The sequence below is a fragment of the Miniopterus natalensis genome, chromosome 6 (assembly GCF_054644295.1).
Source record: "Miniopterus natalensis isolate mMinNat1 chromosome 6, mMinNat1.hap1, whole genome shotgun sequence".
Lineage (NCBI taxonomy): Eukaryota > Metazoa > Chordata > Mammalia > Chiroptera > Miniopteridae > Miniopterus > Miniopterus natalensis.
This window is the reverse complement of record NC_142086.1, coordinates 83,569,456-83,591,445: the sequence shown is the minus strand read 5'-3', so window position 1 is coordinate 83,591,445 and position 21,990 is coordinate 83,569,456. Positions and strand designations below refer to the sequence as shown.

The following is a 21,990-nucleotide window of genomic DNA, read 5'->3' as shown; positions in this document are numbered from 1 at the left end:
AGTGAACATGGGTGGCAAAATAGACTTTTAAAAAAAGTAGAACTATTGCTAGAGATCTTAAATATTGGTCCAGCTCAGTTATTTTGCACGTGAGGAAATGAAGGCCTGTGAGTGGTCACATGTCTATGCCTGAACTGGGATGAGATCAAGTCTTCAAATTCCCAGTTTAATTTTCTCTCTACTAATCATTGCCTTGACCAGTACCAACGTTAAATCCACTAGCAGGTCCATTCATGTTTTATTTCTATTAAACTCCTTGGGAGGGTCATCATATTTTTCCCCCGCTTGATAAGTTTAGGGTGTACAACATAATGATTTGCTATATGTATATATTGCAAACTGATTACTGCACTAATTTTAGTTAACATTCATCACCTTACATAGTTGTAATTATTTTTTGCTTGTGATGAGAATTTTTAAGATCTACTCTCCTAGCAAGTTTCAAATACACAATACAGTATTGTCGACCATAGTCACCATGCTGTACATTACATCCTGAAGACTTATTGGTCTTATAATTGAACGTTTAACCCTTTGACCACCTTCACCCATTTCTCCCACCCCTCATCCTCACTCTGGCAACCACCAATCTGTTTTCTGTTTCTATGAGTTTGGTTTTGTTGACCTTAAACATATAGACGGCCAGAGGTTTCTCCAGCAAAATGGGTTTGGGAACAGCAAAGAATTGCAATTTGGGACTTGTGGTCCAATGGTGAACTAGTATGAGTCCAGAGAACAAAGGAGAGGAAGTTCTTTTACAGAGGAAAGTGGAAGTTAAGAGGGACTGTTATAAAGAAACAAGCAGTCCACTGGAGGACACTGGGAGTTCCCAAAGTGTGGTTTTTCACCGCCTGCGCGGTGGCCAGGCAAGGAGAGGTTCCTCCCTCCTGCTGGCGTAGGAGAGTAGAAAAACATCTCCCTGTCGAAGATGGAAATTACCTCTCTTCCTGTTTAGGGTAATTGATGAGTGGTACAGGTAAGATCTGCCTCCACAGGCCCTCCCAACTCCAATTTCAATGAGGTTTCTGTTTATTAATCTTCAGTTTATTTATTTACTTATTGATATTGATTTTTTTTGAGGAAGAGAGAGAGAAACATCGATTTGTTGTCCCACTTATTTATGCTTTCATCGGTTGATTCTTGTATGATCAAACCTGCAACCTTGGCATATCAGGACAACGCTCTATCCAACTGAGCTACCCAGCCAGGGCAATACTCAGTTTTTTTAGATTTCACAATAAGTGAAATCTAAAGTATTTTCTTTCACAATAAGTGAAATCTATAAGTATTTTCTTTCTCTGACTTATTTCACATAGCATAATGCCCTCAGGGTCCATCCATGTTGTTACGAATAGCAGGATTTCCTTCATTTTAGTGGCCGAATGATACTTTGTTTTGTGTGTGTGTGTGTGTGTGTGTATCCCACAGTTTCTTCCTCCATTCATCCATAGATGGACACTTAGGTTGTTTCCATGTCTTGGCTATAGTAAATCATGCTGAAATGAGCATTCCTTTGGAATTCAAAAATGGAATTACTGGACCATGTGGTAGTTCTACTTTTAATTTTTAAGGGAAACTTCATATTGTTTTCCACAGCGGCTGTGCCAGTTTACATTCCCACGCACGGCGCGTCCTCGCCACCGTTTGCTATCTCTTGCCTTTCTGATCAGTGCCGTGCTAACGGGTGTGAGGAGATAGTTCATGGTTTTGATTTGCATTTCCCCGATGAGCAGTGATGCTGAGCACCTTTTCCCGGACCTGTTGGTCATTTGTATATCTTCTTTGGAAAAATGTCTACTCAGGTCCCTTGCCCATTTTTTAAATTGGATCATTTGGGGTTATCTTGCTAGTGAGTTGTATGAGTTCTTTATGTATTTTGCTTGTTGCCCCCTTATCAGATACATAGTTTGCAAACATATTTTCCCATTTCATAGTTTGTCTTTTCATTTTGTGGACAATTTTCATTGCCGTGCAGTTATTTATTTATTTATTTATTTATTTATTTATTTATTTATTTTGACAGGTTCATATTTGCATTTTAGATAGATGGTTCTTACAGGAGTGTTTTTTTTAAGATGATGATTATTATGATTTCTTAAATTTATTGGGATGACAATGGTTAATATGAACATATAGGTTTCAGGTTGGGTTTCTATGTTACAAGATCTGTATATTGCACTGTGTGCCCACCACCCAAAGTCATATCTTCTCTCGTCACCATATATTAGGCCCCCTTCTTCCCCCTTCCCTTGCAGAAGCTTCTTAGTTTGATGTGATCGCATTTGCTTATTTTTTATTCTGTTGCTTGTGCTTTATACGTCACATCAAAAAACAATCATTGCCAAGACCCATGTCAAGGCACCTTTTCCCTGTGTTTCTTTCTTTCTTTTTTTCTTTTACTTTTTTAGGAGTTTTGTGATTTCTGGTCTTTCGTTTAAGTCTTTAATCCATTTGAGTTAACTTTTGTGAGAGGTTTCAGATAGGAGTCTACTCTCATTTTTTCTACATGTGAATATCCAGTTTTCCCAGCACCGCTTATTGAAGAGTGTCTTTCTCTATTGAATATTCTTGGCCCCCTTGTCGATTATTAGTTGACCATATATGCATGGGTGTGAGAGCTAACCTTGAGACCACCATGGTGACTGTCCCTTTGTACCATAAATTAGTTTCTGGCCTCCATATTCAGAGAGACTCCGGGAAAAGGGGCGCTGTAAACACTGCACAGGAAGCAAGACATTCTCCCTGCAAAGTGGTATGAACTGGCCTAAGTGTGGTCTAGAAGGCTGGGCTCCAGGCTTGAAAAGAGAATCAGCTGCACCCATGCTAGGCTGCGGATCTTTAGTACCCATCAGGCTGGCGAGACCCTTGAGCTGGGAAATGTGAATTAGGCCCTGACTATTGAAATTTTAAAATATGTACTTCCCTGGCTGATGTTACTCAGTGGTTAAAGCATCGGCCCTTGCCCCGAAGGGTCACAGGTTCGATTCCTGATCAAGGGCACATGCCTGGTTTGCAGGTTTGATCCCTGGCCCTAATTGGGGCACATGGGAGAGGCAACCAGTCAATGTGTCTCTCTCTCATTGATGTTTCTCCTTCTCTCTCTCTCTCTCTCTCTCTCTCTCTTCCCCTCTCCCCTCCCTCCCACTCTCTAAAAATCAATGGAAAAACTATCCTCATGTGAGGATTAACAATCAAGAAATAAATGTACCTCTTTCTGGAAGGGAAATTGTTGGGAGAATTTAACCACAGATACCCTTAGCTCCTGGCCAACTTGATGCAAAGGTCACAAATTATCCAGCAATATGAAAATAGTTGTAAATTTAAATTTTAATTTGATTATTTCTTTTTAGAGTTTAAAGGGAAAGAGAGCTTATTAGTGAAGCAGTGAGACAGAGCATATGTACTCCACACATAGAGCACCTGGCTGTAAATTTTTATTTTTATTTTTTAACTTTTATATATATATATCTTTATTGATTTCAGAGAGAGGAAAGGAGAGGGAGAGAGAGAGAGAGAAACATCAATGATGAGAGATTATTGATCGGCCGCCTCCTTGGGATCGAGCCTGCAACCCGGGCATGTGCCCTGGCCGCGAATCGAACCCCCGTCGCCTGGATCCTAGGTTGATGCTCAACTGCTGAGCCACGCCCGGCTGGGCTGGCTGTAAATTTTTAAAGTGGTAAATAGTAACTTGTTTATGTCATAAAAAACAACAACAAAGGCTTAAATTATAACTGAACATGATTTGTATAGCTTTCTCTGTAAACGTCAATAATTATTTCGGGCCCAAGTTGACGTGTATGTGGTGCTTGGTGGTAGACAGTGCCCTCTCCTGGTCCAGTGGTTATACTTCATGGTACCTGGATCCATTTCCTGGGCCTGTCAAAACAAACACCACAAACTGGGTGGCTTAAAACAACAGAAATACGCTCTCTCTCAATTCTGGAGCTGATATCAAGGTGTTGAGAGAGCCATGCTCCCTCTCAAGGCTCTAACAAAGAATCCTTCCTTGCCTCCTTCAGCTTTTGGTAGCAGCTGGCAATCCTTGGGTTCCTAGCCTACAGCTGTGTCACTTCAATCTCTGTCTTCTCTCCTTTGTATCTGATTGAGTCCTCTCCCCTTCCTGTATGGACACTAGTCATTGGATTTAGACCCCCCCAATCTAGCATGGCCTCATCTTAATTAATTACATCAGCAAAGACCCTACTTCCAAATAAAGTCATGTTCTGTGGTTGTGGGTGGACATGAATTTTGGAGGGACACTATTCAAACTCCTGTGGAATCTTTCCTTAACCTTACTATTGATTCACTTCAATTAGTGTAATAAATGACTTAGTGCTGACTTGTTTATCACAAATAAGGGTTCTTGCCTTAATAGAATATTTAGTTTTCTTTTTATGTAATTTGCTTATATTCATACTTTTTTTCCATCATCAGAAAAATTATATATGATATGTTTAGTGTTTGTTTTCTGGTATTAGGTGTCTCTAAAGAGCACTGAATTGGACTGATCACTTTCTCTTCCCTCCCTTTCTCCTTTTCTGGCTTTTAAAAAGATGATAGCTAATCTCTATTGGGTTCTTGCTCAAGCCAGGTGCTGCACTTTACAATGTAACACAGGCTCGCTGACTACAGGAACACTACAGAGCATCTGAAAATGTGTTTTCATAATTCCGTGTAAGTTGGTGAACACTCGACTGAAGCCAGTCCGCAGCAGCCGGTGCTCTCTGTGCAGGCCCAGGGTGGAACTCAGAAGGAACGGGGGTGTTGGAATGAGTGTCTGCTCCCTGCAGGTTGGTCTGGTGCTCAGACCCTTTAGGCTCATTGTAAGTTACCACTGCCAACACAAGAACAGAGCATGTGACTTGTCAGTGTGCAGTGTGACATCATTTAAAGACTAATGCTAGCCTCAGAGAGCCCGGGGTCGCCTCGGAGACTTGGAAAGTTGAGCCTTGGGCCTCAGAGAGCCTAACCTAGCCTCGAATTTCCTAGCCTATCCTCGAAGCCTCAGAGAGCCTCACCCCCCCTTGATGCCTAGCCTTGGAGCCTAGCCTAGCCAAGTGAGGACAGCCTAGCCTCTCTGTCTCTTCTTTTTTTTAAAGATTCTATTCTGTTTATTTTTGCTCTGAACTTTATTATTTTCTTACCTCTGCTCACTTTGAATTTTATTTGTTGTTCTTTTTCTAGCTCCTTTAGGTGTTTGAGAGTTTCTTGTTTCCTGAAACAAGGAAACAAGGTCTATAATGCTGTGAATTTCCCTCTGAGGATGGCTTTCGCTGCATCCCATAGATTTTGAGTTGTATTTTCATTTTCATTTGTCTCAGCTGACTATAGGAACACTACGGAGCATCTGAAAATGTATGCTATTTCACTTCTACGTGTTTGTGTGTTTTTCATCCTTTTGTCTTGTAATTTATTTCTAGTTTCATCCAATTGTGGTCAGAGGCAATGCTTGATATTTCAGTCTTCTTAAATGTATTGAGACTTTTGTGTCCTAACATGTGGTCTATCCTAGAAAATGTTCCATGTGCCCTTGAAATGCTTGGAAAATATAAATTAAATCCTGGTCTAGTGTGTCACTTAAGGCCATTGTTTCCTTATTGATTTTCTGTTTGGAAGATCTACCCATTGATGTCAATGGTGTGTTAAAATCCTCTACTGTGACTGAATTACTGTCGCTCTCTCCCTTTATGTCCATCAAGATTTGCTTTATATATTTAGGTGCTCCTATGTTGGGTGCATAAAGTGTTTACAAGGGTTATTATCTTCTTGTTAGACTGTTCCCTTTATCATGATGTAGTGTCTTCTTTTTCTCTTATTATAACCTTTATTTTAAAATATATTTTGTCTGACATAAGTACTGCTACCCCAGCTTTTTAAAAATTTCTATATGCATGAAAATTTCTATTTCTATTTCTATTATTTCTATTTCTATTTCTATCTTTTTCCATGACTTCACTTTCAGTCTCTGTGTGCCTTTCGTTCTGAGGTGGGTCTCTTCTGACAGCATATACATAGGTCTTGTTTTCTTACCCATTCACCCGCTCCCAGGGACCCTGATGAGATGGCTAGGGAAAAACCACTCATTTGAAACTCACTTGCCTCTCACACCCCCATCCCCCAAGAGCAGGTGTAGACCCCGGAGAGGAGGTAAGGGATGCTGATTTCTGAGCTTACTCCACCCGGTTCAGGCTCGGTAGGGACCCTATTTGGTGGGGCTACCCCACGTCTTCTGAAAGCTGCTTATGTGTGGGACAGGGACTGGGACCAAGAGAGGCCTTGTATGGATGGCCAACAGGCGAGGAAGGAGACAAGAGAGTCGAGCCCTGGGCCAAGGACTGAAGTCGGCTGGAACTCTTTAAGTGTGTTGAGAGCAGAGTGGGGGAGGGAGGACATATCCTGCAGAGTAAGCTCCCATGGAGAGACTCTAGGAAAGTTTATTAATGTTTTCTACACACGATTAGGGAACAGTGTAATCAATGGATGTAATTTTATAACCTGGTAAGTGCAAATATAAATATATTTTACCATCTTTCATCAGACTGCCATCCGCATTTTTATACAAGAAAACACATATCTAAGTTCATCAGACTCCAGGATTCCCTTTTGCAAGTCTCTGTCAGAAGATTGTATGCGTCAGAGGGGGAACCGTGTCTCCTGAGGAGTCCACACAATCACCTGGCCATATCTGTCATTTTGAGGGCAGAAAATAACAGTGGGTTTTCAGTTAACAGATGAAATTGTCAGGCGTTGTAAGCCACATCCAGGGAGCAGGGTCATGGTTGGCCTGATGGAGGAGATGTCGTCTGGGGGTGATTCCATCTGTTTGGTTCAGATGACCTTATCTTCTCCAAGTGCCCCTAACTCTCAGCAAACTTGGGGTTCATGACTGTCGTTGTGGCGCTCTTGAAAAGGGGGTTATCCTGGTGAGAAAAGCAAATGAGACTTGTGAGCACAGGGGAGGGAGAAGCTCAGAGCGGGGTGACCTTCCTCCCGGTTCTAGTTCCATTGGCAGGACTTGAGCTCAGCAGCTCTGAGGATGGGGTGCGTCAGGGGTAGCATGTGTGAGGGCTACACAGGGGCCAGAGAGTGAGACCTTCCATGTGGGACCAGCTGCCTCAGGGCCCCTGGGATGGCCACTCACATTGTTCCACTGAGACTTGAGTTTCTCCTTCTCGAAGCGCTTGTACTCCCGGAGGTCATTCAGGTGGGTCAGAGCTTTCCAGATGACCAGCAGGAGGACACCGATCAGCACAACTCCTGCCACAGTGCCCCCCACGATGGCGGCTACGTTGGGACCTTTCGGACACTCTAAGGTGAGGAAGAAGCACATGCACACCGACTGTCAGGCCCTCCCCAGCTACCAGGCCCTGTGCCTGCCCCCATTCCAGGTCACTGCACAGTGCTCAGGTGGACAGAGCTTATAGCCACCGGCAGTGGAGCAAACCTGACCCAGCCCCCAGTCTGGGTCAGGGTGGGGGCTGGGACAAGCCCAGGCCATGCAGTTCCAAATGAAACTTTGAGGACTCTAGTTTACAAAGAAGAGGGGCCCAGGTTACCAGCTAACCAGGGCAGAGCATGGGTGGGACACCAGCTGTGAACAGGCTGTGCTCTCCAGGCCACACAGGGCTCTTGTTGTAGGGAAAGGGGCTGAGAGCAGGTCGCAGTCCTGCAAGGGCCACGATGCACTGCTGGCCCACATGCGGTCATGCGAGCAGCCGGGCATCCCAACCCTGTGTCCCCTCAGCCTCTCTGAGCGGGAAAGGGGTGAGGGTGCTGAGAGTTTGTGGGCTCCCCATGCTGCTTGCCTAAAGCCTTAAACTATCCCATGGAGGTCTGTTTACCATGAGTCCCAGAACCCCACACATACTTTGTCATTGTCACCCAATGTACTGCCTTGAAATTAACCTAACCCCACCGCCTGTCATGGCCTGTGGATCGCCTGTGGATCCTGCACCTGTCCCCCAGTTCCTCCTGATAAGTCCCCATGTTCCATCTATGGGCAGTTCCCTCTGTCCTCAGTACCCCCATGACCCAGCCCAACCCACCCTGACTACCTCCAAACTCCAGCACCTGGACCTCAGGAAGCCCCTACAGGTCTGTGTCCACCTGGCCCCCCGAAGTCCACTGTTCCCCCGACCCCCCATGGGTCTGCGTCTGGCTTTTGAAAACAGTTTAGATGTGTCCCTCACTCTTCTGAAATTCTACTAAGGGCTCACTACTATGTTTAGAAAGAGAGCCGGATGCCTCCCAGAACTCACAGGGCCCTCGAATGACAGGCACCCAGTGCCTCTGCCTGCGCACCCTCTGTCCCCCGTGTCTGGACACTCATCCTCTATGCTGAGCGGCAACAGGTCCTCCAAGAGACCTTCTCACTTCTCACCTCGGGAAGCACCAACTGACATGCTCTTTGCACCTTGGTCCCCAGCTGCGCCCACCCCCACCCCCAGTCTTGGTGCTAGTGTTCTGAGGTGTTGGCCGAGGGGCTCCCACCCCCTTGGCACATGAAACCTGTATGACAGGGTTGATGTCTTGATGTCCTTCACCATTATTGGGCCTGGTACAGACCCGAAGCTGAACAAGTGGACAATAGGGAAGCACTTGGGAAACAAGGTGCCTGGGCTCCTAGGGCGCCTGGACCTCCACTCCAGGGCCGAGCTCTGAGCACACAAATTGTCCACTGACCACATAGCTGTCCCTGGACCAGCTCTGGGATACGGGGTTCCAGGTCTCGGTCAGTGTCTGTGGGTGACACCAGCTCAGGCCGTTTTCCTCCAGTGTCCTCCTGTCCCCTTGAGCCAAGGGTACAGGCCATCCATGCCCATCATGCACCAATAGGTGAGTTCAGAGATGGGGCGAGGGTCTGGGGCGGGAGGACCACAATCCAGGATGCTCACCAGACCCCGCCAGTCCTGCCTTCCCACAGGGAGAGGGCCTCGCCGTCGCAGCAGCCTCACCATCGCCAGAGGCCCCACGACCAGAGTTCTGGCACCCATATCCCCCCTGGCAGGGCCTCACCTCGAATCTCATCCACGTAGATGTCATGCTTGTCCTTCCCATCCACCTGCCACATGGTGTAGGTCACCCAGCAGCCCTCCGAGTCTCGCTCCCTGCATTTCCGCGTCAGTTTGGGATTCCTATACCGACCCGGCTCGGGGGGCTCGCTCAGCAGCTTCAGGTTCTGACACTCCATACTGCAGGTCTTCATGAAGGGGCCCTTGTCGAATTTCAGGCACTCGGCACAGGAGCTGTGCAAGAACCACTGTGTAAGCACGTGTGCAACAGGCAGTAAAATGGTGTGAGAGCATGTGCAAGGGTGTGCAATATTATGAGAGAGTGGAGGCGTCTGGGCACCAGGGCCCTGGTGGTGTCGGTCCTGAGTCCCTGGGGCTGATGCTGGTGCCTGCGTGGCCTGTGTGGCTGGGGAAGGAGGTGGGGAGTGAGGTAGGCAGAGCCCCTGGGGCCTGAGGCCTGAAAGATGTGGTCCCAGATGGACTGTGACCCTGGAGCTGAAGGCCAGCAGCGGGTGTGCAGAAGTCTGGGAGAGGGCAGCCAGGCGGTGGGTTTCTGCTGGGGGCTCGCATGCGCACCAGCCTGGGTGGGGGGAGCACTCACATGTGCTGGCTGCAGGGCGACAGGCAGCCTGGGCACTCCTCACAGAAGGGCAGCTGGTAGCCTACGTCACACTGACACACATTGCAGAGGCACTGGCCACGGCCGCTGCAGACAGACCCCTGCAGGTTCCGGCAGCCATCGGTGGACTTGTGGCACTGGCAGGCCGAGCCCTCATAGCCGGGTTTGCAGAGGCACTTGCCGCAGCGGCATTCCCCACGATCTGGGAGACAGTAGAGCCACCAGAGTCACCCCCGCCCAGACCCAGGCCCACCAACATGGCCTTCCATTCACCAGGGCCCAGACCCAGGACCTGCTTCTGGGTGGGCGTCTGTCAGTCTGTCCCCGCCACCCGCTCTGCCTGACGCCCTGATCCCTGAGAACTCACCAGTGCCCCCACAGATTTTGCCATTGTAGCGCTCGCAGTTGACATTGTCACACTCGCAGAACTGCCCAAAGATCTTCTTGTTGGGCACGTCGCTCGTGTGGCACACGCACTGCCCGCAGATGCAGTCGCCCAGCCCCGAGCAGATGATGGAGCTGTTGTCCTTGCGGCAGCTCCCTTCCAGGTCCTGGCTGCTCCGGCCCTGCGTCTGGCACTCGCAGGCCTTCCCTATGTAGCCAGCGTCGCACCTGGAACAACAGGGACACGACTCAGGCTCCTTCTCCAGGCTGCTGTGTGGCTCCTGCGGGGGAGGGGGAGAGGGGGGACCCGGGGGAGCCAGAGGGGGGAGCCGGGGGAGCCAGAGGGGGGACCCGGGGGGGCTCACCTACAGATGCCGCACTCCACAGAGCCCTTGTTATTACAGAGGCTTTGGTCCTGGCTCCTGTCCCTGCACTTGCACTCACACTGGGGAAGTACCCTCACGGTCACCGTGTCCGTGAAGCCCAGTGCCCGGATGACAAATGACTGCTCCTGGATGCACTCTGTGGCTGTGACCTTCACCTGAAAGGTGACCTGTGTGGGAAACAACAGGGATCAGGAGAGGTCAGGAACCAGGATCAGGACCCTGCTTCCAGGCATGAAGGATGCAGGCCTCTTAGGGGTGCCAGGAGGGAGTTGATGGAGGTTGGGTCAGGGGAAGTACACAGAACATTGGGGGCGCCTCTGGAACTTGGGACTCGAGACGAGAAAAGATTGAGATGCTGGAACGTGGTGGTAGCAGGCCCACGGTGCTCCCCGACCCACCATCTCTGGCTGGGTCTTGGGCTGGGGGGTCGGTTTTTAGAATACTTTCTATCACACAAGCATTCAAAAGGACTTTCAAACGACTTTTTAAGAGACATGTACTTTGTCCCTAAGTCCAGCACACTGAGGTGCCCGAATCCCACAGGAGGTCCTAAGTTCTGAATGTAGAATTGTTCCGACCCTGGATAAAGGGTCAAGATCATGTTTGAGAGGACGGGGTGGGACAGAGCAGAGTCCCTGCCAGCCACAGGCACATTGGAGGTGGCCACCAGCACTGAGCTTCAGGGGGTGCCAGCTTGTCAAGAGTAAGGCACCCCCAAATCAATTTCAATGAATTTCCAAATATAGAGCAGAAATATCAGGAAGAATGTATGTATATGAAGCAATCAGCCAACCACAAGATGGATTTTGGTAAAAATTCACATGTAACATTTAGTAATTAACATATTTGAAGCAATTCTAATGTCATATATAAAAAAGCAATGCAAGCAGGTATTTTGCTGAACATTATTAGTTCACAGCCAGTGAAAGAAAAAAATTTAATTGTTATGGTCATGATAACTTTAAAATATTAGAGAAATAAGTCAGTGTTTGTTTCTAATCATCTGCCTGGCCCATGCTTTAATGTGTATTCAAAAAACGAACAAAAAAATAAATCAGGAAAACCAACCCAGATGTGTAGTGTGTGGAAAGAATGCCCTTCTCCGAGGGAACGCCCTGTTCCAGTGTCTGCTCCCAGGGGGCACTGCGGACCTCGCGGTCATCAGGGCTACACTAGGGGCACCTTTGGTGTTGATAAGATGCTCTGTGCCAAGGTGGTGTGAAGTACAGCACCTGCTCCCCCTTAACAGGTAAGATATAAACTTACACACGTACAATTTTGCCTCAGAGGGGATTTTAAAGGAAGGGAACTGGACCTCTGGTGGACCTTGGCTTTTGCCCCAGACTTGTCCCTGAGCTTTCCATCTGCCTGGGTGCACCTCCTCCTAGCTGTCACTGGGAGAATGCTGGGATGGAATCTCACCGGAACGTTGATCTGGACACCGTCGCAGTCCCCTTTGGGCTGGTTCACCTGTGATACTCCATTACTGCAGAAGGAGTCGTAGGTGACTTTCAGGGTGTCGGGAAGGGTGTTGTGATCCAGAAAGACTCTGGAGGAGAGTTTCTGTGGGCAAAGAGCGGCTGCTGATTAGGGAGGATCGTTCTGCTATCCCCAGGCCTTCCCAGGCGATGGCTTCGCACACCTCCCTGTTCGTTTCTCATGCCCCTCCCTCTGCCCACAGGCGCACTGAGAGCTGGGTAGGTGCTTTGTCCTGTGTCCCGTGCAGCAGGTATTGGGGTTACCAAAGCCACGGCCCTGCCCTCAAGACAGACCAGTAAGGGGACCAACATGGAGACATCACAACAACCCCATGAGAATGGGCGCTTGGCCATCCCACTCACCATTGAAACCCCAGTGCCTGGCACAGGTAGGAGCTGGAAAACTGTTTATTTTTTAATTTTTATTTATTTATTTTTTTAAAAAATATATCTTTATTGATTTCAGAGAGAGGAAAGGAGAGGGAGAGAGAGAGATAGAAACATCAATGATGAGAGAGTCATTGATTGAGCCCGCGACCCGGCATGTGCCCTGACCGGGAATCGAACCCCGATCGCCTGGATCCTAGGTAGACGCTCAACTGCTGAGCCACGCCGGCCGGGCTAGAAAACTGTTTAAAGTGCATGAGAGACAGAGACAGAGAGAATGAGACAGATAGATAGTCAGAGACAAAGAGGGAGAGGCCAGAGAGAGAGATACAAAGGAAGATGGGGGGGGGGAGGCAGAGAGATGGTGAATGAACCAATGACGATGGCACCATTCCAGAAAAGACAGAACATCCACAGCCAGCGGCTGGAATTCAGGAGAGCCCGTTTTGAGGGTATAGGGCTCCAAGAGCATATAAGGAGCCATCAGAGCCTCCTCAAAGGAGCTCTAACTAAATTCAGTGGCTACAGAGTTTATTGGGTGCTCCCAGCGGGCTTGGCTTGGTGGGATATCAGGACCTTTGGCCAAGAAGAAGGCCTGGGGCTCATGTTTCAGAGAAAGCACTGGTGAAGGTCTTACATAGCACTTACCCTGCCATCAACAAGAGAGGACATAGCTGCCTTGTGGGAAGCCCAGGGTCAGTTTGTCCACAAGGCAGTAGGGTGGCCCATACACTGCAATCCTCTCCAGATCACCCTTTTGTTGACCTGCAGGGCGGTGGCATCTGTGCTGAGTGTCTGGCCCCCCAGCAAAGCACCCCAGGACTCACATTGTAGGCATTCTTAATGAGCTGGACCACGTTGCTGGAGTCTTCTGACAGCTCCCCAACTGCCGATTTAGGGATAATCTCAGTGAGCTTCTGTCAGGCAAGAAGAGCAGGTGGGTCACAGGTGGAACCCTGGGGCCATGGAAAACCTCAGCATCCACTGGTTCGTAACACTCCAGAGGGTTCCTTCTTTCCTGTACAATGTTTCAGACTATACTACCCTCCCCCCTCCAATTTCTTACAGTATTTAGTTAAGACAGTGCATGGTCAGTGGTGTGCTGATAAATTGTTAACATCGGGCTCTCAAGGGAAAAACGCCGTGTTGTAGCCATCGCCAATTTCCTTGGTGTAAATACTCCACCTGGGTCAATTTCACACTACTGATATCACTGAACACAGCTGTGGAGAGATGTGCCTTGCCACAGTTAAATAGTGTTCCCACCATGCAGATATGATCATCACAAACAACCAGGGCATAGGTTATCAGAAATATGCCAAAGCATCAGGAAGGGGTGAGTTTGGAGCATTTCAATGAGTTGACGTAATTCAATTTTAATGATGATCATGTTAGAAAGCATGTGATAATCGACTCTGGCAGGCCAGGGTCAGCTGGGTCAGCTATGCCCGTGGGGTAACAGGCCCAAGCACCTATAATGTTGACAGGCCTGGGGCCAGGCTCATGGGAACCTTTGGTCCCCTCCTCCCCCACACATGCCTTAGCCTGGTTCAAGGGTCACACCATCATTCATGGACAATTGCTCCAATACTTTATCTTATAGAATTGATGGTTGGGTCAATTTCTTAACTTAAAGCCTTTCTGTGAGTCCCCAGAATGGAGTCCCATTGCCTCCATGGAGCTTATGAGGACTGTTACAGCCTAGTCACCAACCCCTTCTGCCCTCCACCACCCACTCCCTCCACTCCAGCTGTGGGTCTCCACTGTGGCTTGGGAAACCCAGGCTCTTCCATGTCCTGTCCTCTCCACCGTGTGGAGACTTGGTGCAGGAACAATAGGAGGGTCCAGTGTACACAGTCCTTTCAAACTATTGGTCTCCTTGACACTCTTTTCTCAGGCACATTGTGAATTGGAGTCAGGGAACAGGCTCAGAAAGGCTTGTGAACTACCCGGGGCCTTTTTTATGCTACTGGGAGGGCAGAGTTTGGGGTTCAAGTCTCCTGTCTCAGCTTCCACCCTGTTAGCTTCCATCTGTCTTTTGGAACACAACACTTGCTGCTAAGAGTAAATTACTGGGACCTGCTACAGTTTGGTGAGAAGGGGACCGTCATGTCTTATAATACAGTCAACATGGTGGCTGGAAGGTCCTGACCTGGTGGCGTTCATGCAGCTACTGTGGGCGGCCTTTGAACCAGCTGCAACCAGCCAACAGCTGGAAGGGAGTTAAGCCACTGTCTCTGTGGCTTGGTCAGCTCCCAGTTTTCTGTGTGCCCCACAAGGTCTTCCCTTAGAGTCCAGGAAAGGTGAGAGCAGGAACTACTGATGTCACTGTTGGCCACAATCAAGCACCCCACGCCTCATGAGCAGAGGCCACAGCAGGCTCACCTGCGGCAGCAGAATGTTGAACAGGGCTTAGGGTCGGTGAGGGGCCAATAAAGTCTCATGCCCATCAGAGCGAGAGGCACCCCCCTGCTAAACATTGGCTGATGGAAACACACCAAACACACACAACGGTGACCAAAAGAGAAGCTGCTCGAGGAACAGGAGACGATCCCTCGCAAGAGTTCAATGTTACTAAAGAACGTAGTAAGAACTAATTCAGTAAAATCAGCAAGGACCAGGGTTCCTGAAGCAGAGAAGAAGGAAGTGGTCTCAGTGTGTAAACATGTAGGTTCCTGGGGTGGGGGGCGCTGGTGGGGGCCCAGGGTCTGCTGGTAACGCGGGTGTGCTTCCCTGTGGAGTCCACCAAGCCACATGTTTAGGTTTGTGAACTTTCCTGATATATCCTATCCTTCATGAAAACACTTACATACCATGTATGTGGATACAAAACAAGAGAGTCTCCCTAAAATGAACTGGATCTGCTGATCCATACCACTTGCTATGTTGTAGCAAAAATGAAAACCTCAGAACCAATGGCAAGACATAAACCACAAATATACTAAATTTTAAGGGAAACAGTCCTCTTTCATCCACACAGAAATGTCACATTGTAGAAAGAGGCCTCAAACTCCCCAACAGCAGCGCTCACTTCCCTAAAGCCATGGCAGGCCCAGAAGCAGAACCCAGCCTGTGGTGACACTGAAATAGCCATGTCCCACCCTATTGCTCAAGATCTCGAGTCCACTTACCTCATAGGTTTGCACCATTTTCTTGGTTACAGCAAAGATGGGCTGGATGTTGTTTTCGGCTAGTTTGTGCGCCAACTGGCCCACCGATGGGTAGTCCTGGAGAGAAGACGCCCAGTCAGACAGCCCCAAGGCCAGGATAAGCTGTCCAGACTGACCACCCATACCGCCCAGCAGGAGAGACTGCTTGGGGCCCAGAGGCTGAGCCCTTCCACATGTGGTCCACGGAGCCCTTCCAAATGATGTTGACAAGTGTGTAAAATAACAGGATTATGGGGAAAACCAGTTATAATAAAACACAGTTAAGAATGCTGACCCTGAGCAGAAAGATAACTAGCAAGAAGGGCTCTTGCTGTAACTGGCTCAAATTTAAAACAGAACCTAGAAGCCATTTCTGAACAGGGGCCTCTCACGCAAGACACACTTGAGGGAGAAGCCTGCACTAAGCTGCCTGCCTCTTGCCTGCACTGCTCCTGACACCTGAGGCAGGCCTTACAGAGAAGCTCCTGGAGCCTGGCTGGGCGTGGCTCAGCGGTTGAGTGTCTACCTAGGATCCAGGAGATTGGGGTTCGATTCCCGGTCAGGGCACATGCCCGGGTTGCGGGCTCGATTCCCAGTTGGGGGCGTGCAGGAGGCAGCCGATCAATGACTCTCTCATCATTGATGTTTCTCTCTCTCCCTCTCTCCCTCTCCTTTCCTCTCTCTGAAATCAATAAAGATATATTTAAAAAAAAAAAAAAAAAAAGAAGAAGCTCCTGGAGCTGTATTCCAACTAACAAGGCTGAGACTTTCCAGGTCCAATGGACTCTGCAGTTAGATCCCGATCAGCATCTTCACTGACCAATCAGAGCAACTCCATTCTGACCAATCAAGATAGTGCTTTTTGGACCAATCAAGCTGTGAGGATTTGGAACCCTCATTTGCATGAGAACAAACCAATCAATGATCAGGGTCAGGGACTTCTCCCTAAGTCAGCTCCGCTCTAGCTGCTCCACCAAGGAGTGTGCTTCTCTGTCTAGAGCTGTTAAGGCCGGAGCAGAGCCTTCTCTGCAGACTGGAGCAGACCAGAGCTATCAAGCCAGATAAGGGCTGAGCTGTAACACCAGGGCTGAGGGCCTCACCCCAGGGCAACCTCATAGTCATGCTTTATCATGACTAAGCTGTTTGTACTTGGTGATTTCCGTTGGCATTGAATTGGCACCAACAACCATCAGTTGACAAGAAAATGCTAAAGTTGTGACATGCTTTTGATCAGTGCACTGAAGAAGAAACCTAGCGGCGAGTCACCACTCCCTGACATGCAAAGTAGAGATGAGCGTGAACATAATTTTGGGGTATCTATGCTTGTGAGGCGCGGGGGAATTCCTCTGACTTCTGTCAGGAGCAGAACCTCACACACTGCCCCAACATGGGGCACCTTGTTTTCATAAATGAGGGACATTCTCTGTTTTACCCAGAGGTTCACAAGAACCTCAGGTGGCACATTTTTCCTGTCCAAGTCAGGACCCTTGAAATCTATGCACCAGTCTATGGGCTCCAGGCTGAGATCCCCTGAGTTGTGCCACCTCTGAAGTGCTTTGCATTGCCCAGAGTTTATGATTTCAGGGTGCAGAGCATCATTTCACAGCAGGCCAAGTGAAAGGTGGTGGTTCAGGCCGGTGGCTGCATCCTTAAGTGGAGAATGTCTGACCTCTCCATGCTGCCATTAAAGCTTCTTCACCTGGACAGAGGGCCCCTTCCCACCCCTTTGAATCCCCAGATGTGCTCTCTCAGCCGGGCTGGAGTAACCCTGGCCTCCGGTCCCCCTGGACAGAACTAGAACCCCTGGATTTCCCCCTTGGGCCCAGTGTTTCCTCCCCAGTCCCTTGTGCTGTGTCCTCCCCCAACAATGACTCCGTGGAGAGGGCACTCACAAACTCATTGCTTCTTTTGTACATGTTGTCCTCCAAGTGGCAGTGGCCATCGTTGGGGGTCAGAATGGCTCCCAGCTTCCCATCGCCTGCAATGTGGAAGCCATCATCGGTGGCGAACACCAGCAGCCTTGTGACGTTACGCCAGCCAATTTCCTCCTGAGAAGGAGAAGGTGAGGTTACCTGCTTCAGTTTCCTCCATGGGGCCCTCACAGAGGAGAGGTGACAAATTTTCCAGGCAGGAGGACCCAGAGACAGGACCCAGGCTGGGACCAGCTTTTCGACTCATGTTCCCATGTCTGGTTCAGACTCCAGTGCCTGGGGCTGGAGGTACATCTTTATGGTGACAAGTTCCCAAATGCCCATTCAGCGGGACACTGAGGGGAAGTGAGATGCATGTTTATATGAAAACACATACGTCCTCTGAGGCCCAATCCGTGCAGACCTGGGACTAAATCCTAAGGAACTATGTATTCCCAAAGAGGAAAAGAAAATACTCATAGAAATGTGTGTCACAACATAAAAACTGCAGACACAAAGAGCAAAGAACCCAAAGGTCTCCGAAATGGGGGATGAGAGGCACGTTAGCAACCTGAGTGTCATCACTGTGACATCACACAAAAGTGAAGCATGTGTCTGTGACGCAAGGACAGCACTGCAGAAGGACCTGCAGGGAAGCTGGAGGACTGGAAGCCAGTTTGCAAAGGGTCAGGGCTGAGTGGTTAAAAACACGGGGTCCATGGTGTTCTACCATTTACGTCATAAACCCAGTGGGTAGACAGACCAGGCAGGACCCGTGGGTGAGGGGGCAGCCAGGGGCAGGGGAGGCCCCTGGGGGAGGGGCCGCCTAAGCCAGGTGACATGAGGGAGTCTCTGAGGACGCCCCTTATTTCTGGAGGGGGAAGGAAGTGGGGGGGCGGTATTCTGCTCCGGGGACCACCAGGATCTGGCTGCTCAGTGGTCTTGCTTTACAAGATCCTTTGCTCATATTTAGGCTTCAGAAGCTATGCCTGCATCACAAACTGGTAGTGACATCTCTGGGTGACTGGAGGGACCCCTAAGGGGGTTTAAGGTGAAGGTGGCTGTGGGGTTGAGGTCCCCATGGGGGAGATCAAGGGACAGCACGGGGACTGGGCCTTACCGGGCACGCTGCGACCTGCATCATGGCATCTAGCCCTCCCTCAGGGGCATCCAGGTTCCCAGAAATCAGCTGCTTCCCGACCTCTGTCTGGAACTGGTTGGAGTTGTCTGTGAGCTTCAGCACATGCCTGAAGGCAAACGGGGCCTGGCACTCCTTCTCTTTTTTGGGGCACGGGTTCCTTAGCTTCTCGGGGTGTGTGTTGACGAAGGGGAGCACCGTCTTGTCCACGAAGGATCCGAAGCCTGAGGGGCAGCCAGGGGTTAGTGGGGGAGGGGGAGATGGCACCAGGTGGGGGGAGGGCAGTGCCACAAGCCTGGGGACAAGGGTGGAGCTTCAGTTTCCCTACCTGGTGAGGACAGGGGGGAAAGTGAGATCACCCGTGGGGTGTGTGAGCACAGGTACGTGTCTAAGTGTGTGCATATGTGTAGTTAGGTACATGTGTGAGCATGTGTGTCCCCACACGTAGACTTTGCTCAGAGGGAGGCAGAGATGAGAGTGGGATGGTCCTTTCCCTTACACACGTGTCCAAGACCTGCACGCTGTGAATGAGTCCCTGCTTGTCGAGCGCCGAGGCCCTCGGCTGTGCACGTTCGCTGTGATTATTTCATTAACGGTGTGATTACTCTGCAGTCCATCAACTTTTGTGACCTTTAATTTTTTAATAACTAGCACTGTAAGACTATTGTCTTTTAAACATATCAAAGAACAAACCAAAGGAGAAGGAAGGGGAGAGGAGAGGGAGCGGAGGGGCTGGACGGTATCAGAGAGCCAGGCCCCTGGTATAGCCATGGTGAGGGCGCAAACAGGGACATTGTGTGAAGCCCCCAGCGCCCTGTCCCTCAGGTGTGGGTGTGGGGAGGTGTGTGAGGACTCAGTGGGTTGACCTCACCAATGCGGCCAGACTCGGTGATTTCGTTGAGGGCCCGGAGTAGGTCGCCCCCCAGCTTCTTGACATTGATGAGGTCATCAAGCATGGAGTAGGACAGGTCCATCAGGTAGTACAAGTCGATGGGGTAGCCCTTGGCGCGCCGGAAGGTCACGTTGAACGCAGCCTCCTGACCTGCCGCAGACCCGGGAGAGAGTGGGAGGCAAGTCAGTTTGGGCAAAGCTGGTTTAAACGGTACTCAGGTTGCTGGCTGCAGGACTTATCAAAGCCTTTCCTCTGCCAGGCCTTCTGAGAGGGGAATAGCATAGTGTTTTCCAGAAAACACTAGAATGGTTTTTTCCTCCTTTCTACAAAGAACAGAGAACACGGGGCTAAGAGACACTAGCTGTAAAACCCCAGTCGGAACCAAGCCTACCAGGTCTCAGGTAGAGTGTCACTTTCTGTGGGAACAGCTGCTTTTGGCCCCCCTCATGGGCCTCCTTGGTCTCAGCGAAACTTCTGGGGTCCATGATGTCGTCGGCTGCGCAGCCCTTAGAGAGCAGCTGTGCCCTTGTGTCACAGCGAACAGAGTCGGGCTCTCCTTGCCCCGGGAAGTTCTAGGAGGGGAGTCGGGAAGGGGGAAGAGAAATATGGGGGGCCCACACTGTGGGAGTTGTGCAAGGCTGACCTTCAGGGTCACTTGAGGAGGCTGACCCTCCTCATTTGCTTCAGCTCTCAAGATAAGCATCCTTATGATACAGGGACAAGGTGAGGTGCTGGCCGGTCCCCAGGGAGACACCACCTTAAATGAGGCTCCAAGACCACATCAGAGTTTGGGGGCGGCAGCTCTGCCACTGCCTCCAGCACCAGACACCACTTGAGAACTATCTTCTCCAGCCCAGCACAGAGCCTGTCCTGACCCAGCACAGCCTCACTTTCTGGGCGGCCTGCAGGCAACCCTGGGACAGGGGTCAGGTCTGTCTGTCTCTCTGAGAGCAGACAACCCTGTGCCTTGTTCTGCTCCTGCCCCACTAGGAAAGGGACTGGTGATGGTCCTGTGTGCCCACAGTTTCAGAAGCAGCAAAAGGGGGTCCAGCCCTGGAGGTGGGCAGGTGGGAAGGACCAGCCAGGAATGAGGTTCTTACCGGCTTCTGGCACCAGGCGCAGCCGGGCCCTGACTCGATGCAGTCCCGGCAGGTGCTGACCTTGTATTTGGTGCACTCCTGGGAGAGGACTGGGGGAGAGATGAGACAGGCTCTGTGAGTGGGGCTGCTGACCCCATGGGGAGAGCCGGCGGGCACAAGGGGCTGCGATCATGGACCGGGTGAATGAATGACCAAGCCCACAGGCAGCGGGTGAAAAGGAGCGTTAGCAGGAGAACCAGGAAGGATGGGATCGACCAGGGGGCATGCGTCCGCCAGAATCCAAGGTTGGGCCTCCTGGAGGGTTCGAGGATGGGCCCCATCATTCCCCACCAGGAATGTCCCACAGAACTCACCAGACCCGAGGGAGAGCAGACCCCATAGGGTGAGCAGCGGGGAGTGCTGTCGCAGCATTTCCTGTGGAAGGACGGGTCTCGGTGACAGGTCCTCAGACCCGAGTCTGGGGCCGACTGCCCGTGGAGTCCTCCCACACTAGCCTGGAGATGCAGAGCCAGCAGGCCCTGTCCCTGAAGGCCCTGTCCCTGCAGCTGGAGGCCTTTAGCATCTCAGTGAGGCCAGCATAGGTCCTTCTCCCTGACTGCCCTGCCAAGCGGCTCCCATACCCCTGAGCCCACTGGGCCTCCAAGGTTGAGCAGAGAGGGGGCCTCGTGCCAGTAGCATGCATGGTACACTTGCACATACACATTCACACCCACATATCCACACCACGCACATATCACACAAGTGCACACACATGCGCACACAGCACACACAACCCCACATACCCATCACACAATCACGTGCATGTTCTCACACGCGCACACATGTGAACCACATATCACGCACATGCACACATGTATGCATATACCACACACATCATAAACAAACACATACCTACCACACACACACACACTTGGTGCCACACACCCTGGGCAGGGCCATTGGTGGCCTTCGTTCTCCCTATGACCTCAGTCAACTGAGCGCTGAGCTTGGAGCAGAGACTTGGGCGACCCAGGCCTCTGGCAGGTGGCAGAAGCAGGACCCGAAAGAGAAGCCATCCCTGAGCACCTTGGGTGCCCTGCACTAAGGACTGAGGGAGGGTTGTGCAGAGCCACTGCCTGCCGTCCAAGGCACTGGCTGTAGCTGACCATTCCTTTTCTTGATGTACACCCGCTGTCTTAACCCCAGTGCCAGATAAGGCACGGACAGGGCATCTAGTAAAGTGGCTCAGTCAGTGGTCACTGACTGCTGCTGCTCCCAGAGGCACGATCGTGGATGCAGGGTTGGAGGCCTGGTGTTCTAGTTCTGTTCTGGTTCTCGGAGGCAGAGGCAGGATCTGCTCACCCACAGCCCATTGGGCAGGGGCCAGAAAGGGGACGCCTCGGGGACTGGAGACCCAGGCTGGGCGCACAGCAGCTATGATCCTCCGGAGCAGCCGGGGAGGGGAGGCAGGGCTTCCTGGGTGGGTGGGCCTCCGGGTCTGAGAACTGCAGATGACTGTGACCTTTGATCTGACACCAAGCAAGAGAAGGTGCC

The 21,990-nt window shown here is 50.5% G+C and overlaps 1 protein-coding gene across 1 annotated transcript; it reads right to left on the bottom strand.

Moving 5' to 3' along the window:
- Positions 1 to 6,429: 6,429 nt before the first annotated feature.
- ITGB2 (integrin subunit beta 2) lies at positions 6,430 to 20,868 on the bottom strand. Its single transcript, XM_016221256.2, has 15 exons — positions 20,811 to 20,868; positions 20,458 to 20,546; positions 19,749 to 19,929; positions 19,337 to 19,507; positions 18,448 to 18,689; positions 17,310 to 17,465; positions 15,400 to 15,495; positions 13,096 to 13,185; positions 11,826 to 11,966; positions 10,383 to 10,570; positions 10,001 to 10,245; positions 9,616 to 9,835; positions 9,019 to 9,248; positions 7,145 to 7,311; positions 6,430 to 6,923 (listed from the first exon to the last, which is right to left on the bottom strand). The coding sequence occupies exons 1-15, from the start codon at positions 20,866 to 20,868 to the stop codon at positions 6,861 to 6,863; spliced, it is 2,337 nt and encodes a 778-aa protein (XP_016076742.2). The 3' UTR covers positions 6,430 to 6,860.
- Between the last annotated feature and the right edge of the window lie 1,122 nt (positions 20,869 to 21,990).

What these genes read in the sequence shown, in the direction of transcription:
- ITGB2 (XM_016221256.2), bottom strand. Translation starts at nt 20,868, where the DNA reads ATGCTGCGACAGCACTCCCCGCTGCTCACCCTATGGGGTCTGCTCTCC. An exon ending in GACACTCTACCTGAGACCTG is followed by an intron (nt 19,508 to 19,748) that starts GTAGGCTTGGTT and finishes GGTCTGCGGCAG; the next exon opens with GTCAGGAGGCTGCGTTCAAC. An exon ending in TGCAGGTCGCAGCGTGCCCG is followed by an intron (nt 17,466 to 18,447) that starts GTAAGGCCCAGT and finishes TCTCCTTCTCAG; the next exon opens with GAGGAAATTGGCTGGCGTAA.